General features: G+C 37.6%; 1 protein-coding gene across 1 annotated transcript in view; it reads right to left on the minus strand.

Annotated features, from left to right (window-relative positions):
- Positions 1 to 20,382, minus strand: part of LOC108375818 (uncharacterized) — a 36,876-nt gene that overhangs the window by 7,600 nt on the left and 8,894 nt on the right. The window contains exons 5-7 of the mRNA XM_017631968.1: positions 15,138 to 15,291; positions 13,874 to 14,809; positions 4,225 to 4,919 (exon numbers count right to left, since the gene is read on the minus strand). Coding sequence (XP_017487457.1) covers positions 4,225 to 4,919; positions 13,874 to 14,809; positions 15,138 to 15,291 — 1,785 coding nt within the window. The remainder of the gene's footprint in view (positions 1 to 4,224; positions 4,920 to 13,873; positions 14,810 to 15,137; positions 15,292 to 20,382) is intronic.

Raw genomic sequence — 20,382 nt, forward strand, 5'->3', positions numbered from 1 at the left:
CCAGATGAAGGCAGATTATTATAATTGTATTGCAGGATGGGCAGAAGGATACCTCCGATAAGCAACTACAAGGATATTTAAGATTAAAACACCTACGCACACGAAAATACTATTAAGACATATTGTAATAGGTCACAGAATAACTTGCAACAATTAACCGCAATTAAGGCGCTTTAATTAAGGTCAAAAAAAGCAGAATGGGAAGCATCGACCAACTTAATTTAAATCTTCATACATACATACCTATTCGTTTACTATTTCAAGAGAATAATGCTTTTGCATGCCGTGCGCTTTATTATGAGCAAACAAAGCAAATTCTCCAAAGTGTGTCGTATCTGGCCAAGGAATGTTCGTTAAGAGTTCGGCACGAAATGACAGACACAATTGCCGTTCGCTGCAGACAAACAATTACTTATGCATGTATATTAGTATGTACGTATAAATACACTTGTAATTATTTGGAAATGCGAATATTTGCTCTTGTTAATATTGTCAACATAATTGAATCCTGGCAAATGAGTTCACAAACACAGACGGTTGTCAAACTAGAATAGAGCACATTTTTTCCTTATATAAATAACATACTATAAGTACATATGTGTGTATGCCGTTGTGTGTTAACAGACCATCATAATCAGTAGCGTGCCGTCAATGTTGGGTGCTTCAGTTAGTTACCAAAATATGTAGCATATCCAGAAGGCGGCGCGCGGTTTGTGTAATACATTTAATCGTATATATATACGTATATATACATAACCAGAAGAACTTAAACTTATTTAAACAGCAGTCTCAATAGAGCAGTGTACGAGGTAGTGGAGAAGGGCAAACACCATCATTCGCGTGCGTAACTGGGCCATTGCCATTGCTCTTGCCTATTTTGCTATTCTAGCATTATTGTTATGTTTTCTTGGAATGTTCGTGCTTCGCCAACCGCATTTCTTACAAAGGATTTGTTTACCGCTTCCGTAATTTTTCCCATCCTTAACAATGCTGTTTTTGACGCGNTTTGCTATTCTAGCATTATTGTTATGTTTTCTTGGAATGTTCGTGCTTCGTCCAACCGCATTTCTTACAAAGGATTTGTTTACCGCTTCCGTAATTTTTCCCATCCTTAACAATGCCGTTTTTGACGCCGGCATTCTCGCCACACTTCCGCTCTGACACGTTTTTATACGGCCAAAGACATGCTTCAAGTTAAGTGCTAAATAGCATGTAGCAAGTACAGCGAGAGAAAAGTAAAAGAATTCGGCTGGCGATGGTGTGACCAATGAAGGAGGTGACTGCCACAATTTATATTGGGGACTTGGCAATGGCAATTACTAGTGAAATAATGACGCTTGATAATAAATTCCTTTTGTATACAAAAGTCGATCTGGCTCTTTAAAGTGACGAAGTAGCCAGTGTTACTTTTGTTTAAAAATATATGGCCGTATTCATAAAAAATAAAGTAGGTTTAAGGAGCTTTTTAAATTGACGTTTCAATACCGTAACCATTGCCTTATGATACATGGGTGTTTCCATAAAAATGTAAACCGAAAGTAAATGAATTCNATAAAAAATAAAGTAGGTTTAAGGAGCTTTTTAAATTGACGTTTCAATACATTTTTCAATTTATAAACCTTTTTTAAAGCCACTTTATCTTTTATGAGTAAGGGCCGTAGTATTTATACACCAAGAGGAAAGGTCAGGTAGCTCGATGCGATATATGCACGGAAATTGGGGGCTCAGGATGTGTCGAAAGGAAAAGGGCGGAAAAAGTCAGATTATTGGCATCACAGCAGACAGTAAACAAAACCAAATTACAACAAAAACAACTATAAAGCCGAAAACAAAAGCGCTGACGATGACAGCAAAGAAAAGATGAGATTCAATAAAAAACCAACACACACATACATACTTATGTATGTACTTATGTAGATACATATGACACCAGGATTCTTATATATACGCACTTTGATTGCGAAGGGATATCGACGCTGACAATGACGATTATAGCAGAAATTTATTTCACACTTTTGACAGTCAATCAAATTGATTTAGTGGATTGTCGCAGCTCGGAGGAATCGTAACCATTGCCTTATGATACATGGGTGTTTCCATAAAAATGTAAACCGAAAGTAAATGAGTTGAAACGGCTTTATAACCTTAAATTTCATATTCAAAAATGAAAAAAATTAAATAAAAAATTAAATTATATACATATGTACTACTAGTAAAAATACTGTACGGTGAAAATCTGTCACTTAAAAGAAACACAACTGGGTTAACTTCATAATTTTGTAAGTCTTCAAATGTTGAGGCAACAACAGACGCTGTTGACTTTCTGGAATTGAAGATAGGCGAATATACCACATTATAGGACAATCCTATACCACAGTACCCGAAGTTCCTCTATCGATAACGATAAAAAATCTCGGTAAATCCACCTATAGAAATAGTGGTAAATATTTATTGATTTAAATATAATTGTATCGATAATTATTACAAAAAATTAAGAATCGGTAGAAACATCGGAACGTTAACACTCGTCTCGCCTGAATCAAATTGCGAACTTCTGCGGATTTACTGAATCACAATATATTTCCGTAAATCCTTAAGTTCTGCGAATGTTCCGACATTTTCCTTAAATTCTTTCTAAAAACTTTCAGTTCCCTGTGCAGCGTCTTTAACCTGAGGGCTTAGTTGGCTTGAATGCCGTAGAGTTTACTAAGCTCTCTCTCTTAGTATGGAGATATAAAGTAATCCGTGCAGATCTTGGGTTTTTAATTTAAAATAAGACGCTTAAAACAAAACTGGTTTGTTCTGTCCGCGGCCAACATTTGAATGAAATTATTTTTAAGAAGTAAATGTCAGAGAATATTCTTTAGGGCAATAATAAAGATTCCGACATACAATTCTGTTTTAAGTGTTTTATTTAAAGATTAAAAAAAGATCTAGATGCATCATCCCATACATACGGTGCACCGCGGTAGCGATAAAATATAAAAGGGGCCCGTCATTTTAAAAACTCTTGGCTATTTTTTCTTTTGTTTATGTATTTAAGTCAAAAGTTTTGAACATTTTATTGAAAATATGCATCTAGACAGACTAGTTTTATAACCCATTTTAGTATAACAAGGTAGGTTGAGGTAGCTAGGCATTACCGTTAATATTTGATAATTTTTTTGCTGAAGGTGTTGTGCTTTTTACTCCATATAAAAAAATTGTCGAACATACTTTGTATGGAAGAAAATGGGTGACAACGTCAGCACAAAAAAAAATCAACGGTAAGTCCTAAGTACTTCAAACGTGCACTTTACATTATACTAAAATTCAAAGGGCTAGAAAGCTTCGTACCAAAATATTTTCTAAAACTTTGTCGAATTTTCCAAATTTGTGTACAAATTTAAAGTTCTTAATTATTTACATGGTCTTAATCAGATAGTGGGCTATACTTTCAGTAAAAATAATAAGCATTAAATAAACAAAAAAAAAATTTTGTTTGCTCCTTTAAATAACCAGTCAAAAACACCGTTGGCATTTTATACACATTCAATGCATGCATATTCGCATGGCTTGTAAGGGCCTACAAACTTTTATAAAACTTTTTACTCCTCTCTTTGTGGTCTCTTTTTGGTAGGCCATTCATATGATTGTTTAATAAGATTAAACAAGAATTCTAGGCACATACTTTAAGGCGTTGAAGCCGAAGCGAAAAGCCACAATGCAAGGCAACTTTAGTATTTAGTATTTGATTTTCACAAACTTTTGCCTAGTGCAGGATGCGGCTTCTCTAAGCTTTTACCAAAGATTGTTGACATCAAAACTAATTAGATAAAATCCCAAATGTAGGTTATATAAAGCGTGTCAGTTGGCTTATGAATATGCAAAGAGATTGAAGATTTGAGCCAACGCTATGTCTAAAGGACCACTATGTGTGTGGTAAACGCTTTAAGTGTGTATGAGTGTGCGTTCGAATGTGAGGTTGACCAATAAATTTTACTAAATGCTGAATAAGCATGGCTGACAGGCATTTGAGTGGATCGTAGTCGTAATTAAAAAAGGTCTCAAATGAAATTATTTGGAAAAAAAAAATATTTTTTCGCATTTTTTCACAATAAACTTTTAAATGATCTCTGAGCAAATATATGGCATGTGAAGTCTTTAGAGTGGCTCTGAAGACACCTTCTATATGTGTATCTACTTATGCAAAACAAAAAGAAAAGTTTTTTGCTTTCAACTCACCTGCTTGCCAAACGCGGGCGATAGAGACGGCGGTGGCGGCGATGCCGTACTAATGCGCGTCGGTGGCGTGTAGAGTATGCGCTGCGATTCCATATTCAAGCGATCGAATGCCTTCTCCTCCAAATGAAATTCGTCCTCACTATTCGCCTCTTGAGGCACTACATCCGGATTTTTATCCTCCAAACTCGAATGACTGCCCAAATTGCGCGACAGCGGTTCGGCGCTGCCCTTATCCGCATCCGTTGTAGTGGTATCACTATTCGGACGACGCGTTGTTTTCGGACGTACACGCAGAAAGATTACTATGCAGATGGCTATCAGCACTACCGTACCGAAAATGCCCAGCAGTGCGCCGAGCAGTGGTGTAAGTTGTACCAGTACCGCTGTAGAGGAAGCTGTGCGCAGTAGTGGCGCCGATAGTGTGCGTTCACGCACTCGATACGCCGATTTGCTGGGACCATGCGCATTCACCGCCGTGATGCGTATCACGAAGACCGAATCGCTGGGCAGTCGCTTCACTGTGAAATCGGCATACTTGTAAGAGGTGTTGTAGAGTATTTGGTTGGTGAGCTCGTCCTTGACTTGCACGTGAAAGTGCTGCGGTATGCCGCCATCGTAGCCGGGCATGCACTGGATTTGTATGGAGTTGGCGGTGGCGTTGTAGGCCGTGCAATTCTTCACTGGTTCGGGGAAGTCTGTGAGAAGGAAAAATTAAAAATAAATGCAGTTGAAGATAAAAAAAGGTACAGCTGAAACTTTAAAACTATTGAATGATGCAAACAGAAATCTCTAGACTCACTTACTCGGCACACCTTAATAACTGCTGCTCTCCTTAAATAACAACAAAATCATCGGCAGCTCGAGCGCACAACTAAATCATGCAGTAAGCTGACACTCAAATATGTGCCCAAAAAAATTCGCACAAAATAAACGCCTACATCGTTTAAGCCAAGGCGCACTTGAGCGCAACGCTGCTTGGCAGTTGCCAAAGTCACACTGCCTTTTAGGGTCAATAGCGCACTTGAGTGTGGCACAAAAAGCACGTCGAGTGATGGCTGAGAACATCTGAGCAACATTGCTGCCCACACATGCCACTGCCATCGCATGCCACACGGTAGTAGATGCCTTGCACTTTAAACCATAAATGGTTAAGCGCAAAAAACAAAGACTGCTGCCGCCCTCCCCCTTGTTTTGCGGCATGCAATTGCGGTTTTTTGTTGTTTATTATTTTTTTTTTACTTTTATTTCTCTAAGCGAACTTAAGAGCTACTGCGCTTGAAAAGGATAAGCAAAAACAAAGTATGTACGTAGTACATGAATGAAGAAAGAAATTAAAACAAAAAAGCTTACAAGTAGATAGACAAGCAGTAAAATTGAATCAGAAACCGACAAAACAAGCAGGAAAGTAACCGCACCAACAAGCAATGGCGAAGAATGGCAAAAGAGGTATACATATACATGCATACCTAGAACTGAGTACGTGCTAGTGTGCGAGCAGAAAAACCAAGTAAGAAAATAGCTCATCGGAGAAGCCACACATAAGTGACTGGGACTCACTACATTAACTTTCTGAGGAGGCTCTTTTAAAACCACGATTGCGAAAAATGGAATGAGATAGAGTCATAGAATGAGATATTAGCTAGAAGATCGAGAACATATTGAGTAGGAAGAGAAAAATGGCTATGTGAAGTACTCCTTAGGATGGTGTGCTATCTCCTGTAGTATGGGATCTTGTATTGAACTAACATCTACTTCGAGTAGCAAGTAGCAAGGGCAAGTGGCCAGAAACCAATGGTCTGGCGGTTACTCTCTATGTGGTTTCTAAACTATTTCTCACTTAGAGATTTTCTTAAACTTTCTTGGAAAAGAGCGGAGAATGAACTGTACAGCAGTAGTTAGAGCTGTTCTCACATATACCGCGTTGGCCGGTAGGAGGCGGTGGACTCCAAGTCATGTCCAGTACGGCCCCGTCTCAAACGACATTCTAGCTATAGGCATCTGCGTGAAAAGTGCGCGCTCTGAGATATAGGGCGGAAACCATGGCTATGACCTTAGCTTCGACATTTACTTTCACGACAGAAGTGAGTGGGAACTTGGTATCATTCTAAGCGATGACGAAATAAAAATACGTATTTAAAGATCGATCCAAAATGAACGTTGAATCATAAGCTGTTTTTGAGAGAGGTTTCTAGACTACCCATAACTGCAGATTATTCCTGGCTAAAGTTTCAAGCAATTCCTTTGGGATGGTAATGACTAACTCGTCAGGCGTGCAAGTATGCCGAAGAATCCACCAAAGTCTTCCGCAGATATGGTGAATGTATTACATATGTCCCGAGATACGGTGGTAATTCGCGAAATAAAGATGCAGGCAACTACGTGAGAAATTAATTTTAGTCTTCAGAGTTGAGGAAATAGCTAGGGCGGCTACCGAAAGCAAGTGGACGGATCTGCACACATGTACTATTCGCCGCAACCATTGTTCAGTTTCTCACTGGAATCGTTGGCCATATGACCGCCAGACTTAGAATTTTACTTAATTATTGCTGTAGAAGCTATATATGTGAAAAAGGAATAATCTATTCCCCACAATCCGGATGCGGAGGAAACGTAACTAATTGCTGGAGGACCACTTCTTTGAGAACTTGAACAGTTTAGGTAAAATTCCATTAGAGGGTATAAACAGATATGTGGCAAGATGCGCAGGCATCACATTGGACTTGTGAGGTCTCGGGGTGCACTCGATCTAGAAGCAACCCAGCCCGTATAATATAATGGGTGCTCGTCGCCATGCCTGACGAGAAGACAGTGATGTCTGTTAAGAAATGCCAGCGACCAGTAAGCTATTAACTTGACAGCCATATGTAATGTGGCTTGCATAAGGTCAGGTGTCGGTTTCCAACTGGGAATGTATGCGTGGCTACACTCGAGTGCATATAAAACCACAAAGTAAAAGTTATCGTAGGTATACCGAGAAGTACTTAGATTTTACCGCCTTTCTTTTATTTTACTTGCATGCTGCGGCTGGCTGCATTCCCGTAGTTGTAAAATGTACTTAGTTCGTTGGCGTGTTGTTCTGTTAGCTAGGCAAATACGCTTTCAAACACGCGCTTAGACACACACATACTCACACTCACACACACGCATGCGTTTACTAAGCCAATGTAACACAAAGTTTTTATTACAAAGTGTTTGTTTTTTGTTTATTTTATTCGTACTCTTCTTCTCTACATACACTCCGCCCACACAATTCGCTTCTGTTACAAAATATGTAGCTGTAAAGCCCTAGAAACCAACACTTGTGGTCACTTGAGTTGTTAGTCTTAATTATCAAGGGTAGCTTGACTTGTACGCTTGCTTCGTTTTCACTTTTTTTTGTGAACAACACCTCACTTGGAAACTTACGCATACACACATTTGTTTTTATTTGCCTTGGGTTGATAGCAAATATAAAAATAAATATGTGGCGCTTTAAAAAAAAGGGTTGCGAAACGCTTGATGCAAAAAAGCGTAAAAGATAACTGGGTGTTGTGATGAGTAGGGAAAAGTGCTAGTTTGCCATCCAGCAACTTTGATCTTTGGAGAAAGAAAAAGATAAGAAACTAGGTTAACTGTGATCAATTAAATGATGGCTATGATGCGTTTAAGTACATACACTCGGCTTACTTAGATGAAACAATTTCTTTAGATTGTCTTTTTGTAAGTTTTTCTAATAAAGAATATAGCTTTTTTTCTCAAGTGGCCTTTGAAATTTGTATATGTCCTTTTTAAGTACAAAGTTTGTTTTTAACGGGCGGATACATTTTAAAATTTAATTGAGAAAACGGCCCTTATGACGAAAACGTCTCAAATCTTCTAAATGGAACTCGCCTAAAAGCTAATTATGAGTTCAATGATCACCATACTTTGGAAATACAAATTTTTTTTTTAAATTCACTACATATACGATCGAAGGGAAAGGCTATCTCTGAGACCACTGAGCTACAGTTTAGTGCCTAGTAGGGAATTCATGGAATTTGGTTTTTACATGACTTTAAAATATCCTAAAATTTGGACGAATACAGTCAGGGCTTTATTTCCTCTGCGCATTTCAACTGGATAGGACGAAAGTTCTCCAAGGTTCCAAAGAAATCTGGTGTTCCAGTCAATAAGGGGACATGGAATAAAACGAAATCTTTCTTAGCAGGACCGTCGAGAAAAAATTCGGGCCCAAACTGAAAAAGCACGGCCCCTATACACAAATTTTATTAATTTAACAGTATGTGATAATTTTCTAGAATGTATAGAGTCAGAAACAATCAGCACGAATCGGAATATATGTATAATAAAAGCCTATAACAAAGGGGCCTCTCCGTCTCGTCGGGCCTGCTTCTTAGTAAGTCATCGTTCTTTAAGAATCAAATTTGGGGAGGTGCCAATCACCTTTCAAGCAATTAAAGAATGGCTGGAACATCAAACCTGCAAGCCAGCAGAAGATGCGTTGCAAGGGACACATTCTTGTAGAAACAGGATGTACGAAACCTAAACTATTAGTGAAATCGCTGATGGCACGTTATCCGTTAGCAGCTCATGAATTGAAACTTATTACGGATGAAAGGAGGAAACCACTGAAAATAATTACGGGGTTCACTAAGGGTCGTATTGTATTACGTCAGAAAGTTTTGTAGAGGTTGAATAAAATTTTAAGGGACTTGAAACCACCACTAACCCTTGTTTAAGTGTGTGAAATTTAACAATATGACTTTTATGGTACCTTACGAACCCCCTACATATATCTTTAGCTACATAAAATGTTTACGACATAAAACAATACGACATTTACTACACCCTTGTGAATACCCCAATAATATGCATGCGCCCAGTACGCAGCGGAGCGCTACTTAGAGTTCTCGGAGAGGTACAGCTTCAGAGTCTGGAACTAGCAGAATGCTACAAACCGTGAAAGGAACCAAAAGACGTGGTTTTCTCACATCANCAGCGGAGCGCTACTTAGAGTTCTCGGAGAGGTACAGCTTCAGAGTCTGGAACTAGCAGAATGCTACAAACCGTGAAAGGAACCAAAAGACGTGGTTTTCTCACATACACCGAAGGTTCGACAGATTTCGAGAGATTTTGACAAGTATAGAGACTTTTTAAAGTTTTAAATCTATTTTTAATATACAGATTAACTCAATTTTTCAAGTGTTTTTCTGCAATGAAATTCATGCAAAATTAAAACAGAAATTCTTACAATTGATTTATCTCTAAAAAGGGATTAATCAAAAATTTATGGACATTGCCAAATTGCGGTTAGTTCGGCAATAAGAAATACATACATATGAATATTGCACTTGACAATTACATGACATTCTTCATTCGGACTCAAGTGCATGGAAGGCAAGGAAATGTAAAGCAGAAATAAAGCAAAAACCAACAAAGCAATAAACTTCTAAGTATCTCCGGGAAAAGAAAGTACAGTAATAGCAAATAATAACAACAATAACAATTTTTAGACGAAATGATAGTTTTCAAATCACTTGCTAATTTCGCCTAGCAACCATCAGCAACATCAGCCAGCACTAAGAGGAAAAGGACGACAAGGACAATGACACTCTCTTGCGATAGTCCGCCACATGGCCAACCATGGCGTGCCGTTGCTGCCATAAGTGGTGAATAGTATTCTCAGTTTGTGAAAATGCCAGCAAAAACTGTGAATTTTCCATTGTAAATATGCAAAATGAAAACAATTTGCAGACAATTGCTGCATATGGTGGAAAATGGAAATAAGTAAAAGTAAATACACATATATACATACATACATATATACGCAGTAGCTAGTAGAAAAATTTAACTAACTTAACTTAACTAAGTTAAGTCACTGCAGTACCGTTGCAGTGTTTGTTGAATGCTTTCCGGTGTGGAGATACATTAGGGTGGTGCTTGAATTATAAACAACTAAATTTTGTACGAGGCACACCTCTTATGTTTTTCTGCGTACAAAATAAATATGTTTATTTCTGAAAATTTTAGAATAATTTTTAGCGGAAGCAAAAATTTGCCAAATTCTGCACTTGACAAGCTATATCTCAGTAAGTTTTTTCCCGATCAAATCCAATATCGTTTAACGCGTATTTGAATTGCCTTTCCCACGAAGTACTGTTTGTTATTGATCAGACTTGTCAGTTTAGTCATGAATCATACCACAAAAACACACAAAAATATTATAATCTCAAAAAAACCAAAAAAAAAAACGTTTTGAGCTCAGGAAGATCATACAACTGTACCCTGTATGTGAGGTTCTCGGTATTTTTTCAAGACAAGACTGCACTTATTCAAAAAAAAACTCAAATAAATGGCGTTGTTTGGAGTTTAATATAACATGATGAACCTATTTGGCGATGACTATGAATTTATATGGATGGTTTTCCATAATATATAAAATTAGAATTTTGTTATTTTAAGGATCATCCTAAGAGATATTTTTACATAGATATGTATGTACACACAACAATTACTGATGACATTTGCACAATTGAATCAGAGCATAAATGAAAGAGACAAGAGATTTGATGGTCTGCAAGTGTGTTTGAACGCGTGAAGTTTTGCGGTATGCATGTAGTATATGAGTGCATTAAAATAAATATTCATGCTTGGAAAATTATCTTTATGATCTACTATCATAAAAACTGTACTACAAAGAAAACAGTGGCCAAAGAAATCTTAAGAAAATGTAGAAAGTTGTTAATTTGAAGAAGATTTTCCAATTTTTATTGTTCTTTTTTTGGAGTTAAAGAGGTATCTGCAGAACTAAAATAACAAAAACCTAATAAGGTTTATTTTAAATTTTTGTAATCGGTCGTTGTGGCTGATTGGTTACAGTTGCGTACTACCACTCCATAGCACCTGAGTTCGATCCCTGGTCCGAAAAGTTCTTTATAACACGCGCGCCCTTCGGCAGGCAATGCCAAACCTCCAAGTGTATTTCTGCCTTGAAAATGTTCTCACAAAAACCGTTTGCCATTTGGAGGCTGCGTAAAATTGTACACGTTTATCACAAATTGGAGGAGAAGCTCAGCCAAACACTTTTAAGCGCCAAAATTTAAATATTATACTGCCCAACAAAATTCAGTTGAGTAAAATATTTTAGCCGATTCTTATAGGATTTTTCCCGAAGAATCCGAATCTGACCATAAATATTTTGGATTGGCTCTAGTTTAGATTCAACCATACCACTTGCACTCGAATCGGTATCTGACATGATGCGCTAGTTAGGGAATCTCCCTTTCAGTCACTTCGGAATACTTTCTAATTGTAGTCATCTGGGTGCCACGACAGTACTGTTGAAAGAACTGGCTATGAACGAAGCCTTGAAGGCGTCTCACTGAGTACTTATTGGATGAATAGGACCAATGTGAATTACAGACGGGTGAGGAAGTCTGTACGGTCCACAAAGCCGTAGCTATCCCTAATTCTGATAGTTTTGAAATATCGCAGAGATTTTGCTGTTATAATCAGAATAGCCACAGCTATTTGAGGGATGATGAGGTACAATCAACTCTGTATTTTTTGGAAGCTGTTCCGATTTTACGAGGCTAGCTTTGAAACATCTCGTTTCTCATGTATTTCTCAAACAACCGTGAGAAACTTTCTGGTAATTAGCTGAATTTTTCGGGGTGGCATTACTCACTGGAATATTGAGAAAACCGCCAAAAATCTACCGATGGAGTCTGAGTATGTATTAAGTACGAGTTGGCGCCGCGTTAGCTTTGAAAACTGCTGTGAGAGAATGATTAATTTTTAATTGTGTGTGCTCACGTCTATGCCACTTATATGTATTTATGCCTATGAACAGCATGTGTGAGCCACAATTGACGTTCTGACATAACTTAATTTGCACAAAAAAGCTCTACATGGCATAAGTGCGAGCAGCAGGTTGCTACCCAATTGTAGCAATACTGAATTTTTAATTGAATTTTTTTGAAACTGTGGTATGAATGCCTGCAAAGTGCAGTCGAACAAGGACTGCAAAGATAATGTAGCATGTGTGAATAATATGAGCAGAGAGTGTGGAAGTACACACATACATACATATACACACACACTTGAGATATTAAATCAAATAAAAAACTGATTTAAATTAAAAACAAAGTAATGAAATTAAAGCTGATATTTTTGTATGGGGACTTTGAATTCGAGTATTAAAGCTGGTGAAGAAATGAGTTAAAGGATGAAGAAGAGATTTACTAGTAAGCACCGAGAATTTAAAGTAATGCCGAGATACTCTTGGAACTAGTTTTTATATACATTTGAGTAAAAAGCGTCATATAATAAATTCCTTAGGCTTTAAAAACTACCCTTAGGAAGTACTCATATATACGAATTCCAATATAGTCCAATAATATCACGGATAGAAAAATTTACGAATACCCGGATTTTATGCATTGACGAGAAAATACGCATCACAAAATAGAAGGAATATTAACCGGGTATCCGGATTTATCAGTATACACGAATATCCGAACCCATATCCAAATATCTTATCTTAGGGCGTAATGGATTTTCGAATAATATAGGCGCACTTTTCCACAGAATTCTGTATATTCAATATTCTTTGATTAAAGCTCGTCGGCGATTTCAAGCATCCGTTGATGGTTACCCCAGCAACCGAGGCAATCGGAGATCGTCGTGTCACACGTACTTGTTGTCGGCTCGCGTTGATGGAAAATCAAAAATTTTTGATTTTCCATCAACGCGACCGCTTGACAAGCGGTCTGTTTGATAGTGGCGCAAAGCGTTGACAAGCATTAGTGTGTTAGTTTGTTGTGATATGTAAAATGAGCAAGTTCGCGGAAGATAAAGATTTTAGTGGCAAGTAGCAAAAAATCGTCATCCGATGAAGACATTAGTTGTGTTTTTTTTTACAAATTATCCAGTAACTTGCCAGTAACTCTCCAGTAACTTTATTTCTAAGAATTCGCTCTCATAGAAAAAATTTGAAAAAAGTACGCGAACGCTTTTCCAGTAATAATTTGCAAGTTTCATGAACATCTGATAAATTGGTGGTTTATTCGCAGCATATTCCCAATAAAACGATATATTTTATATTTAAATATGTTTGTTTTGAAAATTTCCACAATAAAAATTCACAAACAGTTTCCTTATTAGTTTAAATTTCATACAGCAACATGCGATCAGCTGTTTTTCGTACTGGCAAATTCTTACAAGTAAAAATTTATCCAGTAAAATCCAGTAAAAACTTGCAACTTCAGCTGTCATTTTTCGCTCTCTCAATTTTCCCTACTTTGCAAGTTTTTGCGTACGAAAACGCCAAAACATGAAAATTCGTAAAAACTTTTACTGGATTTTACTGGAAATGAGTAAAAAAACGCAACTATGTTTACGTCCGCCCACTACGAAATTTTATTGCAAATGGTGTTGACGCTTTATGCTTGAGTGTCGCCGGGCAAGCTTCAAGCACCCGACATTCAACCCGACACTCACACATGTACTCGTTGCTGGGGTAACCATCAACGGATGCTTGAAATCGCCGACGAGCTTAAAGAAATACACGCGCACACATACACACACAACTATTCTTATCTGAATACGCTATGTATATGTATATGCGTCTAAGTACATTCAATATTCACAGCGTTTACTATTCACTCACCTGCCGGCTGTATGTGATACCAGCAGGGCCCACTGTGCCCCATCTCATTGCTGGCCATGCACGAGATTGCGCCAAAGCTGTCGTACGAATCTATGTGATAGCTGTAGACGTTATTGAGTGGTGGCGCCGTTGGCGGCTGTGTAGTCATTGGCCCTGCGCCCATTAGGCGGTGGTGTTGTTTCTTATGCTGCGCTGCCGTTAGACGTTTGCGCTCGGCCAACTGAAATTGATTGCCATGCGGGAGCACTTCATGGGCAGCGCCTGCCACAACACCGCCACCGGCCATGCGGCCTTGTTGCTGATATATGCATGCTAACATATGCTGTTGTTGTTGTTGTTGTTGTTGCCGGTTATCTAAATGATTTTTATGAATCATATTTGAATATACCATTTGTGTGTGCGGTCCATGCGCTGCATGCTGTTCTTCATACAACAACTGTTCCTCCTCCTGCTCTACTAAGTCGCGTTCATCCTCATCGTTCTCGCTGTCGTTGTTGTCCATCAACTCGCCATCATCATACTCATCGACATATTGAGTGGGCGGTATTGGTTCGTCGGCATCTTCGAAGCGTATGTTGGACGACCATCGGCCGTCCAAAACGCTGCTGGCAGCCGCAACACGTCCATGCCGACCAAGCAGAAATTTTTGTGCATGACCATGCTTCCGCTTGCCTCGCTGATAAAATCCGGCGGATGTGTGACCTCCAGCAGCTACAGCCGCAGCAGCTGCGCTATCCGGATACAGCAGTAGCGGCATAGTGGCCGGTGCTGTCGCCTGCGCTGCGGGCAATTCGATGAGCCTCTCCAGTGAGTTGTTGAAATGCCATCTGTAATTTAGATTATCAAGTGGATTCGAGTCCACTTGGCACGTAATGTTGATGGTCTGTTTGAGTGCGGCGCGTATGGTGGTCGACTCAGCTTGGCATACGGGCGGGTCTGTGGGCAAAATATGTAAATCGTTAGAAATGCGTGTAAGTAGATGGCGGGCGACTGAGCAGATGCATAAATTAGATATGTATAGACTGTGCGCCTATTTAATTGAATATTAAATAACTATGTGTAGCTTTAGGGTATAGGCGGATGTAAAACATAAAATAATGCGTGATTTAACGGATAAGCTGAAAATGATAGCAATGCTTTGGAATTTTTAAACTATTGCTTATGAGGATGGAGGAGGGAAACAGCGGGAGGCACCATCAATGAGAGCGCCAAAATATCTTCCAATTTTTATACATTTTTTTTTTTTTAATTTTCCTTTACTTACATTTAACATCGAGGTACACTTCATTGCTGGACACACTGCCCTGTAAGTTGGTGGCACGACAGAAATATTGACCATGCGAAATTTTCGATATGCCTTGCAGTACCAGCGTTTGATTGGAAATAATAACGCCGCGGGAGAGATGAAGTTGTTTGTCCTGAAATGTGAAAATTTAGATATTTTTAAAAGTGACTTAGTTTTAATGCAGTTATGTGAAAATGTGGTTTTTGATTTGAAAACTTAATAAATTTTTTTGTTTTGAAAAGTTCAAGTTTTGAACTTATGCAAAAAAAAAAAAATAACAAAAAAATAAAAAAAACAATCGTTCAAGTAACGATTTTTTTAGCCGTTGATCTGATTGTATTCCTAATGAGGCATTGTAAAAATCGATAATTCGCTTTACTGACACTTTTACTGCAATGTACAACACATGCATTCAAGAAGGAAATTTTCCTACTAAATAAATGGAAAGTGCAGAGTGTGTTGACCGACCCGTCTTATTTTCGAAGTCTCTGCATGCTTGATTTTATGAGAGAGATCCTTTAGCGTATTATAGACCACGGTCCAAATAACTTCGTTGAAGATTCAAGGAAGCTGCAAGGCCGAACAATAAAAACTGTATGATAGACACCCTTTGTATATAAAAATGCATTCAGCTCGGCAAAAGATTCTATAGGCCCTTGTGTAGTTCTCCACGTCCGCCAACTATCCAATAGGGCGGCAAGGAATGCAAAATGACCGGTACTGGTATCTCTACTCTGGAACATCTCAACGGCTCGAAGAAAGCCCCTAAGTATTGTAGATTTTCCAGACAAAATATCTAAGTATATGTATTACTGTTGTGATAGTAGCTAATCATGTAGCTCAGATCTCTACTGTAACTAAGTCCTACATATGCGGTCTGGGCATTTCGTACAGCATTCATATAACCAATAGATCTTTGAGCTAGGGATCATTTTGAAAGCACCGTAAGAATCACTACCCTTAATACTGAAAGATAATAATGCCAGGAAAGCAGCTCTGACGAATTGTCGAAAGGCAGTGAGCGCAAGTAGCTATGGATGCTGGACAAACCGCTTAGTGCCAAATATGAAAATGTGGATAAACCACGCTCACGGCGGAGAGTTTCATATAACTCAGATGCTTATAGATCGAGGTTTTTTCAAGGCTTACTTAAGAAAACCGTCTCCCGACGAAATACTAAGCGGTAATACGCGAGAATAGGTACAGGACGGTAGGAGTTCTAGCATACACTTTCGCTGCTTCCTCCTTATTTTCGTTTATCCAAAATAAAATCATCTTAATGCGGTATGGGAGTAATAAAGCGAAATATGAAAAAAACAAAAATTAGCTTTTAAGTACAAACTTAAAAACGTCCTTCCTAAATCAAAATTTTGTTTTTCTCTTGTTTTAGTTACATATCTGTCACGTTTGTATCCTTACGGAAGCGAAAAAATATCCTTTCCCTACATAAATCCCTAAACTTCCTCTTGAAACTTTCAAAATAAGCTTCATACAATCGCCATAGAATTATTGTTGGATTGTAGAAAATGGCAAAAAATAGCGTAATCAATTGCAGCAAGGCATTGCTTCCCGCTGTAAATTCAACCCTTTTCAAACTATCCATCAGCTACTCAAGCCAACACCTGTCATTTAGTGGTTGCTTAGGGCCAACGATTATGGACGAAGAGAGATGACACAAAGGCAGCAAGAAAAAAGTTATCTCCAACTAACAACAACAATGACCACGCTTGTGTGTTAGGGGCGACACACAGTGAGTGCGGCTCTGAGCTGGAAAGCTAAATCCTATTTATAGCCACAAAACACAATTGCTTTTCATTCAATTTCTTCGTATTAGCATCACAATATCTACTGCAATAGAAAAATAAATATGTATATGGGGGATTCCAGCCCAAATCGAACACAATTTGGCTTTTGCCTCTCGGATTTTTTTTAGAATTGTTTATGTTATAGTACCAATTGAGAAGGGGCTCACTGATTTAAAAATTTTTTTTTGTCAAGCCGTTTGAGGGATATTGATTTTTGAGAAAAAAAAATATTCCTTACTTTTAAATGGCCATAACTTTTGGGGGCCCATTGAATTATGCATTTTCCAAACTTTTTTTTTTCATATAAAATCGAAAAAACTTAAAATTTTTTTTAAGTAGAATTTTAAAGTGTTTAATATGTTGATTTTCAAAAAACACGTACTGATCGATTTTCTAAAAACAATCTCTTAANTAATTATAGCGCATATGAATATATGCAGTGAGTGGGAACTGCTACCTAATTCAGTTGCAACTTTCNAAAACACTGTCCGCCATTCCACAGCTCTTAAGCCTAGTCCGATACCACAGGTTTACAAAAAAAAAAAAGTTTCCGCATATTGAACCAAACACTCCATATCGCTATGTTATTCGACGCGCTGAATGCGAATCCGAGGTCTGTTAGCCACCATCACGTCAGGTACGACGCATTCATGGCGTCGAATAACATAGGGGTATATAGGTTTGGTTCAATATGCAGAAACTTTTTTTTTGTAAACCTGTGTAATAGGATGTATTTTTTCGAATTTTTTAATTAATAAAAAACCAACAAATTTGGTGCGACCCAACGCCAAAAACTCTGACTGCGTCAAATCAAATGCCTTAATCGAACAAATTAAATTACCACATTTCAGAGAAAGAAATTCTCTACATAATTGCAGTGATGACTTATTTTTATCGAAATTTATCAGATTTAACATAAATTGTATCTTTCGAAATTTTTTCGATTTAAAACAAATTCTTTCCTTAACCTTGGAGGTTACCCGTTAAAATTTGTTAAAATTTTTAAAAGTTTCGTGGATGCCTTTATTCGGTACGCATAACAAAGTAAATAGGTGCTCCATACAAAACTTAGATTCTGCTATTTTTAAGGATTACGTGTATATTCCGCACGCTTTCCTCCAACATAAATTAAATCTAAATAAATANTTTGTTTCAATATTTTTGCATTTTGAAGTTCGATTTTTTTCCTTCCAGCGATGTGGAGAGACCTAAAGCTAAGTAAAGTGGGTAAAGGAAAACAACGGTCATCCGCTGAGGCTGCAAACGTGTCCAGGGAGTGGAGAAATAGAGTTGGTGTGACAGAGCTTAATGGATAAAAGCGAGCAAGCATCGGCGACATAGCCTGCAGTACAGCATGAGTGAATAGCGATATAAAACCTGAAAGGATAACCAAGCCCAGTGCATACACAGCGTCAGCGATAGATGTGCAAGGCAGTGAATAGCAACAAATGTAGAGAAAAGCGAAAAAGAACGAAATGGCCAGGATAACAAACCAGCCACTCCTGCTGCATAAATTTATTGGCATTGTATGCAGAGCAATCCATATGTGTTTTTGCTTGCTTCCGTTGAATATTGGTTTGCTGCAACAACAAAAGGAACATCAGCGAAGACGACGAATGATGGTAGGAGAAAAAAAAAACACCAGCTTCGGATCAGTGAAAAACAAATACGTCAAACAAGTTAAATCAAATATGCGAGCAGTCGAGTATCCTTGGCGCTGGGAAATGCATAAAATAACCGCGGGAGTAGGAAAGTAGCAAAACAGGAGTAGACGAAGTGCAGCGCAACACAGTAGGATTTACAAACGCTCGCCGCAGTAACGTCAGTTGAGTGCCTTTATTTATTACTTATTTATAAGCGCGCTGCTGCTGCTGCATTATTTACTAAGAGGAATGCATGAAGAAGAAAAAACATCCCGGTGGGTAATCTTCAAAATGTGCAACATAAAATGCACTTGTAAGCCAAAGTCATTGCCTGGCATTGCTCGGCGCGAATTTATGCAGCGTTTTAATGCACATAAAATGTTTGCGACTAAATTTATGTATGTACATACATTAGGGTGCTCCAAAAATAAATGCGGATACAAAATTTTAAAATGTTAAGCTTTCTCCCGCCCTAGGATTTTTCTAAATGGAAAAAAGAAGACCCATATTTTTTGTTAAAAAATGATATTTACAGCCAATTTTACGAAAGCCATTTAAGTGAAAAATGATTTTAATTTCTAAAATTTTATATGGAAATTGACAGAATAAAAAATCATTTTCCAGAAATGGTATAGAATTCTTAAAAATCAATATTTTTCGATCGGAAAACCCTGCTTCTCTTTATGAGACTTCCAACAACAATACCCTATTTATTTAACCATTTTTTTAATATTTTTGTAGATCTTACATAAATCCCAAAAAAATTCAATGTTAGTATCAAAAAATTATAAAACAAACAATTGGGCATCATTACTGGAGGTCTCCTGAAGTTAGGCAGAGTTTTCCGATCGAAAAATATTGATTTTGAGAAAGTCTTTACTATTTCTACGAAAAAGTGTTTTCCCCTATATAAAATACATGGAAAACTTCATGGACTTTGAGGCAGTTATAAATGTGATTTTTTTTTGTTAAAAAATAAGCGTACTCTTTTTTCCATTTAGAATGCTCCTAGGGTGAGGGTGTAAAATTTTACACTTGTTTTTTTACCACCCTAATGTACATACATACATGCATTTGCATTAAAGTAATGTACAGGACATTTTTATGTTTATTGAGACAATTTTTTAAGAATTTGTCGTATGCTTATTTTCAGATTTTACATTTCTTATTTGTCGTCAGCCTCCAGCTGAGTGATTGTCTGTATTTGAGTCTGACTAGTCACTTCAAAAAGCTGGGAGATGAATTATAGAAATGCATACAAATTCGTACTTATATACGGGTATATTGTATGTACAAATGCATGTTTTTCTATGAGTTGGCAGCTGAAGTGATGTTATCTTTCCGTGCAGAGTACCTCAGAGTGGCAAACATAAACATAAGTATTTGTGTAATTCCGTACAAATAAGGGTAAGTGCTTAGATATGCATTTACATACCTATACATACGTATACACGAATGTATTAGCACAGTGTTCGCAGCGTTATGTGTGCACAAATATTAGCTCAAGATTGCTCTGTGGACTTCGTGGATTCGAGTATTTGAATTGTAAAGACATGTAAAACAGGATCAAAGTAAAGATGCAAGGCTGAGTATTTTATCAAAAAAAATAAATAAAATAAAAAACAATTTGTTTTTTTTTTTGAAAAGCAGCGTAAATATTTGTTGAGGTATCAAATATCGCAAATTTATTTGCAAATATTAAACATCTTCGGTTTCTATTGGGCACAGTTTCATTCAGGGCCAAACATAGTACAATAGCAATGCACTTTAAGACTT

Source organism: Rhagoletis zephyria, unplaced genomic scaffold (assembly GCF_001687245.7).
Source record: "Rhagoletis zephyria isolate East Lansing unplaced genomic scaffold, Rhagoletis_zephyria_1.1 Rzeph_scaffold_00095, whole genome shotgun sequence".
In the NCBI taxonomy this organism is placed as follows: Eukaryota; Metazoa; Arthropoda; class Insecta; order Diptera; family Tephritidae; genus Rhagoletis; species Rhagoletis zephyria.